This window comes from Octodon degus, unplaced genomic scaffold (genome assembly GCF_000260255.1).
Source record: "Octodon degus isolate 3935 unplaced genomic scaffold, OctDeg1.0 scaffold00145, whole genome shotgun sequence".
NCBI lineage: Eukaryota > Metazoa > Chordata > Mammalia > Rodentia > Octodontidae > Octodon > Octodon degus.
The window spans coordinates 5,751,496-5,761,779 of NW_004524721.1; the positions used below are offsets into that span (position 1 = coordinate 5,751,496).

A 10,284-nucleotide genomic window follows, 5' to 3' on the forward strand; every position below is an offset into this window, starting at 1 on the left:
AAAAAAAAAAAAGGAAAAAAAAAAACAGGGTTGGCCAAACAGCTCAGCAGATTAAAGTGCCCACTTAGGCAGGTGCAGGGACAGGGTTCAATCCCTGCTTGGTATGCTGTGCCAGCCCCATCCCCCAGGTGCACTGAGGCAGTGATTGAGACTGGGCATGGTTGTGTGTGCCTGCAATCCCAATGTTTGGTAGACTGAGACAGGAGGATCACAATGAGTCCTATCGGTGTAGTAAGACCCTGTAGACCCTGTACTAAATATATTAAAATAAGAAAGAAAGAAAGAGAGAGAGAGAAAATCCACAGAGAAAGCAAAAGTGTGGTTCATAATTAACTTACAAAGATTGATTAAATAATACCAAATAAAATATCAAATCAAAGGCATGGTGTTTAAAACAAACAGAAGTTCTATGAACACAGCATTCTTCTGAACCATCAAAATAGATCATGGTTAAATACAGTGGGTTGGATACACACAAGTACTCCACTCCCTTCTGAAATCCTACAGAAATGAGAGAAGAGAAAGACAGAGACAGACAGAGACAGACAGGGACAGAGACAGAGACAGACAGAGACAGAGACAAAACCAAATAAAACACAGATAAAGCTGACTGTAGTGATGCACACCTCTAATCGCTGCACTTGGGAGGCTAACACAAGAGGATTGCTATGAATTTGGGGCAACCCTGGGCTATGTAGTAAGTTCAAGTCTCACCTGAGCTACATAGTGACATTCTGTCTCAGAAAGAAAGAAAGAGAAAGAAAGAAAGAAAGAAAGAAAGAAAGAAAGAAAGAAAGAAAGAAAGAGAAAGACAGAGAGAGAAAGAGAAAGAAGAAAGAAAGAAAGAAAGAAAGAAAGAAAGAAAGAAAGAAAGAAAGAAAGAAAGAAAGAAAGAAAGATTTTAAAAATACAGGCCATATTTGAAGCACCTCTCAACAATTTTCAGAAGATTGAAATCACTCCGTATGTTCTCTGATTAGGCATAATTAAATGAAGAATAAATGTCAGAAAGATACAGAAAATCCTCAAATTTATGAATATCAAACAATATAATTCCAAGCCACCTATGAACTAACAAAAAAATCACAATAGAAATAGACAGCATTTTAGGCCCACTCTAGCTAATGTCAGGGCTCCAAGATGGCTTCCGTTGTACCACTGAAAGAGAAGAGACTCTTGCATGTGAAAGTAGGGGAGCTGCCCAGCTGGATACTGAAGCGGGTGTGTCCCCCACGGGCATTGCTGGAGCATTTCAGAGAGGTCACAGCCGGTATTACAACAAGTCCATCAACGTGAAGAAAGGGAGCATCGCAGGGCTGCACATGGTGCTGGCAGCCTACGTCTTTTTCAACTACTGCCTTTCTTACAAGGAACTCAAACATGGGCAGCGACACAAGTACCACTGAGAAGGGCCCAGGGTGAAGGGCGCACTCTACACTCTGGCCTGTGACTGCCTCGTCTTCCTCCCGTCTGTGAGCAGCTTAATCACAGCTCAGTTTGTTCATAGCCTAAGTGAGAATTAATGCTCAATAAAAGGTGACGGCTACCAAAAAAGAAAAAAGAAAAAAACATATATAGCATTTTAGACATAATAATAATGAACATATCAAAACTTGACATTGGGGCTGGGGAGATGGCTCAGTAGAATAAGCATTTACCTGACAAGCACAAGGACCTGAGTTCAATCCCCAGTTCCACAAAAAAAAAAAAAAAAAAAAAAAAGCCTGAAGGTAGAAACAACTCAAATATTCTTCAAAAGGTGACTGGTTAAACAAAACAGTAATACATGCAATGAATTATTCACTCTTAAGAAACAAATGAGTCATTAAACCAGCAGTATTCCAGACTCTACCATGATATTGGAGAAGTGTGTCCATTTCCTTGAGGGGAAGGTGAGGAAGGAAACAAAGAAATTCATCCTATTTACTAAGTGTGTTCATTAGCTTTTCATCACTGTAATGAATATCTGAAATAACTGACTTATAAAAAGAAAAGCTTTCTTCCAACTCATAATTTTGAAGGTTTCAGTTTATAATTGCTCAGCCCTCTTGCTTTTGCACCTGGTAAGGAAGCACAACATGGTGCAGGTGAGTGGCAGAAAAAGGAAAAAAAAAAAAATCACCTTATGGCCAGGAAGTCAGAGGAAGCAGAAGGGCCTGGGGTCCTCCTTTCCCATTGAAAGCCACATCCACAGTGACCTGAAGAACAGATGGTGGTTCTCCTGCCTCAGCCTCCCACGTGATGGGACTACACACGTGAGCTACCACTCCAAGATCTTTGGCTGTTTTGGTACAGGACAGCGCAGCCATATATTCATGAACAGCCATGACACTGGTCAATAACTTGCCAAAATGTCAAAGGAGAACTTTTTTAAATCACTTCTAGAAGTGTTGAGATATAAGACTTAGTAAGGAAAGAATATCTACATATTCTCTCTAGGCTCTACCTCTCGAGGAGTCCACCCCCTGCTTCCCAGGATCACCAAGCTGGGATCAACCAAACTTTAACACATGCACCCTTGAGGTCTGTGTAGGGTCCAAGTTGTTACACTCAGCCTGATTTCTTGAGTGTGCACGAGGTGTCACACTCACTTCTATGTGTTCTCCAGATCAAACCCACCAGACAGGAAGAAAAATGTATAAAACTACCAGACAATATTTTTAAAGATCAAAAAGTAAGTACTTACCCTACCAGATATTAAAATATATTGAAGAGCTATGACAATTATAACAATGTGATTTGAATATCTGAGTAAACAAGTTAAAGTATTATTTTCTATTTATATTTAATTGACTGGTTAGATTAGTTTGACATGTTAGGCTAATTATTGTGAGAACTGACATGTTAAATTGGAAGACTATAGAAACATATGAGAATGAAAGATATGATAAAAATGGTAGTTTGAACTAGTAGGGAAAATAATAAGCAGTTCAATAAATGGTGTTAGCATAATTGACTAGATGCACACTTGGAAGCTATGAATTCCAGATGGGTTAAGGACAAATCTAATATTGAAAACATATTTATAAGCTTAGCCGAAGAAAGGCCTTCACACGTGAGATGTGCTTGGCAGCCCACGCATGTCTGTGAACACGTGACCTAGCTTCCTCATGGCCCATGACATCTTTGTTTCGTTTTGTTTTTTACAAACAATAACAGAGATAAACATTCAGTAGGATTGAACGATACTAGTAGGATTATTTGACAATTACTCTGATATGGCAGAGGTAAATCTTATTGGTTACATCATGCTTTGTGGTTTAGTAGTTGTACTTAATTCTTTATACCCCAGTCCCTGGGGATAATGAAATTTTATTTTTCCTGCTGCTAATAACAATGTTGTTGAGTTGAATATGTAGATATTCTTTCCTTACTAAGTCTTATATCTCAACACTTCTAGAAGTGATTTTAAAAAGTTCTCCTTTGACATTTTGACAAGTTATTGACCAGTGTCATGGCTGTTCGTGAATATATGATTGCGCTCTCCTGTACCAAAACAGCCAAAGATCTTGGAGTGGTAGCTCACGTGTGTAGTCCCATCATGTGGGATGCTGAGGCAGGAGAATCACCATAAGTTCAAGGCCAGCTTGGTCTGTTTAGTGAGTTCAGGACCAGCCTGTGCTACATAGTGAGACTGGGTCCCAAAAACAAAACACAGCCAAGGATCAGTGAGTTCAGGATATCTGTGATTTTTTTTTCCTCTTTTTGAGATTAGTTCTCATAAGAAGATAATTAGTTTCTCTAACATGGTGAGCAATTTTCAGCATGAATTACAGGGTAAAGCTCTGTTATTGCCGGCCTCCACAGGAGGGAGAAAATGCTTCAGCAAGTTGCAAACAAAAACATAGCAAGGTAGCCAGACACGGTGGTGCATGAGTAGCACCCCAGTACTTAGGAGTTGAGGCAGGCAGATTACGAGTTTGAGCCCAGCCAGGGCGACTTAGCAACTTACTGAGACCCTGTCACAAAATAAGAAAATTAGAAAGAACTAAGACTATATAGTTCAATTCAAAAGCCATAGGTTCAATCTCCACTACTGAAAAAAAATTATTCAAGATGCTTTTTATTTTTTTTACATTTGATCAAGAAGCTAAAAAGCAAAAGGTGCTTCATTGGGAAAACTGTCATATTAGTGGTTTGTCTTCTTTGCCCTTCCCACCTAACCAAGCCAGTTCCTGGACAAAGTGACTATATACAGATGGAGATTCTCAGTTGCAAGGGACAGAATCCATTTCAAATCAGTGTAAGAAAATTCCTAGTTAAGGGTTAACTGACTTGAGTTGCCCAGAAGGCTAAGGTTTGATGTAGCTGGAGTGGCCAGGCCTGTCCTGCCTGGGGCAGTCTGGCCCTGTGGAGCCATGGGGAATAGACCCTCCAGGAGGAGTCTCAGCCATCTGGCCAAGACAAGTGACCTGGGCGCTGAGCTGGTGAAAGGAACAGCCGTCTGTCCCTGGGGATTTCCTGGTTCAGGCCTCTGTGGTGTCTGAATTGTCTTCTCCTCCCTGAGGTTATCTCTGGATCAAGGGATTGTGACAGCGCATTCTTGCTTGATCAGGAAGCCCGTGGCCTAAGTCTATCTGCTTCGGTTCCTCTAACTGCGTGTCTGTGATGAGACACGAGGCGTGTTGTCAGCGCTTGGTTTCCTGCCTGGCCTCCGAGACTTCACCAGGATATTCACTCTGTAACAATCCACTGTGCTTTTTCTTTGTGTATTTGTTCTGTGGGATTTTAATAGGATGCATAACACTGTGAAAATAAGTGATCATAAACCTAAAGAAAATTAGACTTCAAGTCTTCTAAGTATCGTGCTGGGTCTCATACTCCTGGAACTGTAGGAATATCCTGGGGCTTGGTCATTTGGGCAGAAGTTCTACGTGCAATGGGTCTCAATCCTAGGTCCCTGCCATCACCTGGGAGGGCAGGTCTCCTGTGGCAGAAGGAGCAGCCTGGGTCTCTTGGGAATCTGCTGGGGCTGGCAGGCAGAGCACACAGATGCTTGGCCACGCCTGTGGCTCCCCTACCTCCCACCTTCAAGAAGCCAAGAGTGTGACTCTTCTCCAGTTCTGCCGGCCTCTAGACAGGTTTTGGCACCCTCCATGGCTTTTGCTTCAAAGTTTTATTTGTCCTCTCCCCACCCCTCGGTCTCTCCACCAGTCATTAGAAAGCTTTGTCTCAAGGGCAGTGCTGGCGAGCAGCTCTTGGTAACCATAGGCAACCATGAGGCTGTAGGGCAATTTGTGCAGCATTCATAAGGCGCTGTCTAGCCACTGACTGAGTTTAAACCTCTAAAACCTTTACAGGTTGTCTGATGCAGTAAGATATCATCTTCCTTTTCTTCTTCTTTCCTTTTTTCTCTTTTTCTGCAGAATGACCAGTCCACGGACCAGATGCAGATCATGGGAGGGGAGGATCTCTCAACACTGGCAGGCAAGGTTTGTTAATGTAACCCACAACTGTCTGCATCGATGTCTGGGGACACCCACAACCTTCATGTCAGTATTGCACTTCCAATACATGGCAGAGCCTCTCAGGTTTGCTAATTCATGCAAATGGATGTGTGAATCCTCTTGATGATTTTTTTTTCCCCTTTCTAAAACACTCCTTTTAGAAATGTATCCAGGGTATGATGCAGACCAAATCCTCTCCGAGCTTTCGGTTCCAATCTTATTACAGACAACAAAGCCCCTGGCCCTGCTTGCTCCGTCCCTTTCCCTCATCCTTTCAGGCATGCTTTCTCTTTTGTCTGCTTTGTATCTCTCATCCATGCCTCTGCACCGAGGCACAGCAGTGAGACGCTTAAACAGGTTTGTTGAAATGCACAAAACTGAGGGAAGAAAAAGAAACAGAAAAGAGTTTCTTAGCCCCTTTGCCTTTTTTTCTTTTTAAAAAGAATGCAGCCTATTAGAAGATGGAGAAAACACCCCCTGATTTTAACTTGGAGATCCAAACCCACCAATTCCTAATTAGAAAGTAGAAAGACTATCTGGATTCTGACATAAGCACTTAAATTGGAGGGAAGTGATGTTTCATAAAACAGATGATCCTTATGGAATGTAATTTGAAATGTAAATTCTCTGTGAATGAAAGCAACAAAGCAAGGAAGAATTTGGTTTTGTTCACTAATACTCACCTAGCCTGTGTTCATCATCCCTGCACGGCCTTGGTCTGCTAAGTGAAATGGATCGGTGTATTACACAAGCTTACTCCCTCGTACTTGTGGTTGTTATGCAATTCCTGGATAAAGAAAAAAGAGTAGCAGCCACATTTAATAAAAGCATGTATCGTAATCTTGGGAATGCTACAGAGCTGCAAGAATTCTAGCTACAACACAGCCTGTGGCTGGGGAGATAGCTTGGTGGTCTGAGCGCCTGCCTGGCAAGCACAAGGACCGGATTCAATCCCCGGTACTGCGTACCACACCAGCCCTGGAACCCTAGGCATGCAGTGCCTGCCCCTTACCTGGGCATGGTGATGCATGCCTGTAATCGCAGCACTAGGGAGGATGAGACAGGAGGATCACTACAAGTCTGAACTGTATAATGAGACCCTGTATCTGATAAATAAAGAAAGAAAAAAAATTTTTTAAAAAATAAAGCAGCCTGCTTCCCTTTACTCTGAAGTTGGCATAGCAGGCTCCAAGTACTAAATTGCCACATAGTAAATTCTGCTTCACAGCACTTAAAATTAACTTGCGCCTGTTAATGCACCAGTGAGCTATCATTCAATGTTACTACACCAGTGCATACAGTAACATTCTAGAAACTAAAATACTCAGAGCAATTTCCAGAAATTCATAAACTTATACCATCCTGGCAAGGTCTTTAAATGATGTCATTTTGGCATTTCTCTGTATGATGTTGCCTTATACATTTATTACAAAAGGGAAATATCTTGCCTTGTGCTTTTGCTATGACATCTGTCAAAGTGACAATGCTAAGATTCCCACATAAATGACAGGAAAAAAAATTTGTACCATAGAATTGTGCTGCTTTTCTCCTTGTTAATAAAAGTGTTTGTCATGTAGTTTATTTTATTTTGCTTTGTTTGGGTTTTTTTTTATGCATTTTGTTGTCATAGGGTCTCACTACACAGCTTGGACTCATAGTGATCCTTCTGCTTTCAGACACCCCCGTGCTGGCATTACAAGCATGTGCCACTATGTCTGGTCTGTGCCGTGGGCTCAGCCTGTCCTGGGGACAGGGCTGGCACAGCATGTAGTGCCAGGGATCAAACTGTGTGCCTCGTGCTTGCCTACGCTTTCCTAAGCAGGTGCGTTAGTCTGCTGAGCTATCTCACCAGCCTCCCATGTAGTTTATTTTAAAGTGACTTTCCTCATAGGTAAACACTGGATTTTCCCTTCCTTTAAGAGCTTGTGTTATAGCCAACCTTGGTGGCACACACCTAAAATCCCAGCACTTGGAAGGCTAAGGCAGGAGGATCCTTGTGAGTTCAAAACCAGTCTGGGCTACAAAGTGAATTAAGGCCTGCCTGAACTACCTAGTGAGACCCTGTCTCAAAAAGACAAAAAATATTTTTAAAAAAGAACTAGTGTTACAATTCAAAGGTGAAACATCCCCTGAAGACTAACGCATTGAGGGAATGTTCAGAGGGAGGACCTCCTTAGGTGACTGGGCCACGAGGGCACTAATCGCATCAGTGAATTAATGCATTGATGAGTTTGTAGCTGGGTGGGCTGTTACAGGAAGAGGCTCGCCTCTGTGGATACAGTACGGCCTCAGCCCCTTCACCTCACTAGATCTTTCTGTCTCTCTGCTTCCTGGCTGTCATGAGGTAAGCAGCTCTCCTTCATTACATCCTTCCACCGTGTTTCTGCCTTGGAGCCAGCCAACCCTAGATGGAAATTTCTGGAACCATGAGCAAGATGAACCTCTTGTCTCTTAAGTCAGGCATGTCTGGAATTTGGGCACAGTGGTGAGAAGGTACTGAGGAGGTGGAGGACAGGATCTCTTCTTAGGACTGGAGCAAACAGAAAGGAGCTAGTTCTCTGCTCCAGCAACTCTTCATATAATTGCCACAAAGATCCCCCTCCACCATGAGAACACAGAGGCTGTAGAAATGCCAGAGAAGAGATAGACAGCCAGCCAGCAGGAAAAACAAGAAGGACTTTGCTTTAGCTATTTCCAACTTGACAAAATGTTTTCTTCCAGGTTCCAAGGTGCTTTTTAGCTGTATCTTTATGCTTTATGTATGCATAGATACATTTCTGTATATGTTTCAACACATGCCAAGTAGAACCCCCTGGGCTTAGGACATACTGGTAAATATTTTTAAAATGAACAAACACAATCTAGCCAGGTTCTCAACTGTCACACCAACTGCAATTAAGGACTCTGCAATTCAGGGTGCCTCATTCAATCAGAAGTTATGACTAGATCAGCCAGGGCAGACTGCACTATGTGCTTTCAAACATATCTGGAATCTGTCCACCTTTTTCCCTGGCCATCACCTAGGGCTTGACCCTTGCTGCTCAAATTGTGATCTAGCATGGGAGTCAGCCAACTTTTCCTATAAAGAGTCAGATAGTGATTTAGACTCTGTGGGCTAACAGTCTCACAGTCTTACTCAATTCTGCTGTTATAGCATGAAGCAGTCACAGATAATGTGAAAACAAACAGAAATAGCTGTATTCCAATAAAACTTTATTGATAGAAACAAATTTTGGTCTATGGGCCATAGTTTGTAAAGCTTTGATCTAGGAACCAGAGAGGTCAGTGCCCCCAGGGAGGGGGTTAGAAATGCAGAACCACAGATCCCAGCCCAGATCTACTGAAGTGAAGTCTTCATTTAAAGGAGATCCCTAAATGATTCCTGCATACATCAAGGTTTCAGAGGCCCTTGTCTCCTAAGGAGAGGCCTTCCTCTGATCTGTCCTAATAACCTGAGTGTCCCTGAACTTTGATCTTCATTTAATTTTCACAATCCTCCAAAACATTAAGCACAAAGCAGCCAAAGGGATCTTTTGAGAATATGATTTAGATCAATTCACTTTCCAGCTGAAAATCATTCAGTGGCCTCTTGTTTAGGGTTTTTAAACTCAGCAAAATCAAGCAAACAACAAACCAAAAATAGCAAGACACCCAGCTAAATTTGAATTTGAATTTTGAATAATAAATAAAAATTTTAGTATTAGTATAGCCCATGCGAGTGCAATATATTGCATGCAATATTTGAGGCATACTAATACTAAAGAATTATTTGTTTGCCTGAAAGTCAGGGGCTACTGGACGTTCTGTATCTTTACTTGACAACCTTGCTCCCATGGCTCTCTGAATATTGTCTGAATTCCTCACTGTGGCCTGTAAGGCCTGTGTGGCCTGCCCCCTTCTGGATCACACATCCCGACATCCTCCCTCACAGCAACCTGACCACATAGGCTCAGCGTCTTCCTGTTAAGACCTGGGCAAGCTCTGACCTCTCCCCGGAATCCATTTTCCTCCTGTCCTTCAAGTTCCCACCTACATTTCTCTTCCATATGGGAAGCTTTGACAAGCTGACTAAATAAGTCCACATCCTCTTCCTTGCTTTACCCACAGGCCTTTGTATTCTGTTTCCAGTGGAGTCCATTCTACCATTTGTAGTATTTATTTTGGGGTTTTAAGAAAATCTGTAAGGGCTGGTGAGATAGCTTAACAGACTAAGTACCTGCTTAAGCAAACAGGGACTGCGGTTTGATCCCCAGCCTCACATGCCATGCTGGCCCCACCCCAGACCCACTGAGCTGGCCACTGAGCCCAGGCATGGTGATGCACACCTGTAATCCTAGCATTGAGAAGGCCGAAATCAGAGGAATCACAGAGTCTGAGCTGGGTAGTCAGACCCTGTACCAAATACATAAAAAGAAAGAAAGGTGAGAGAGAGAGAGAGAGAGAGAGAGAGAGAGAGAGAGAGAGAGGAAGAAGAGAGAGAGAAAAGAAGAGAGAGAGAAAAGAGAGAGAGAGGAGAAGAAAAGAGAAGAGGAGAAAAGGAAAGGAAAGGAAAGAAAAAAGGGGGGAAAAAGAAAAGAAAACCTGTCAGCCCACCAGAAAGTCAGCGTGGGCTGGGCAGGAATCACACCTGTCTTGTTCCCCATCCTATCTCCAGCACTGTGCAAAGGGCTGGACCCTAGCAGGTTGAAAAAACGTTGGGTGACTAGTGTGGCCCTGTTCTGTGGAAATCTGAAAGAGGTTTTCAATTAATTTGGGAAAGAGAGGGCCAGGGAGATAGCTCAGTAGAATAAGCGCTTGCCTGGCAAGCACAGGGTCCTGAGTTCAATCCCTGGTACCA

At 42.7% G+C, this 10,284-nt stretch overlaps 1 protein-coding gene and 1 pseudogene across 1 annotated transcript in view; both read left to right on the forward strand.

Moving 5' to 3' along the window:
* The window catches only part of Prtfdc1 (phosphoribosyl transferase domain containing 1), a 100,701-nt gene that overhangs the window by 75,128 nt on the left and 15,289 nt on the right, over positions 1 to 10,284 (forward strand). Inside the window, exon 4 of the mRNA XM_004641885.2 lies at positions 5,367 to 5,432. Within this exon, the coding sequence (XP_004641942.1) occupies positions 5,367 to 5,432 (66 nt within the window). The remainder of the gene's footprint in view (positions 1 to 5,366; positions 5,433 to 10,284) is intronic.
* LOC101584346 lies at positions 1,141 to 1,406 on the forward strand (annotated as a pseudogene).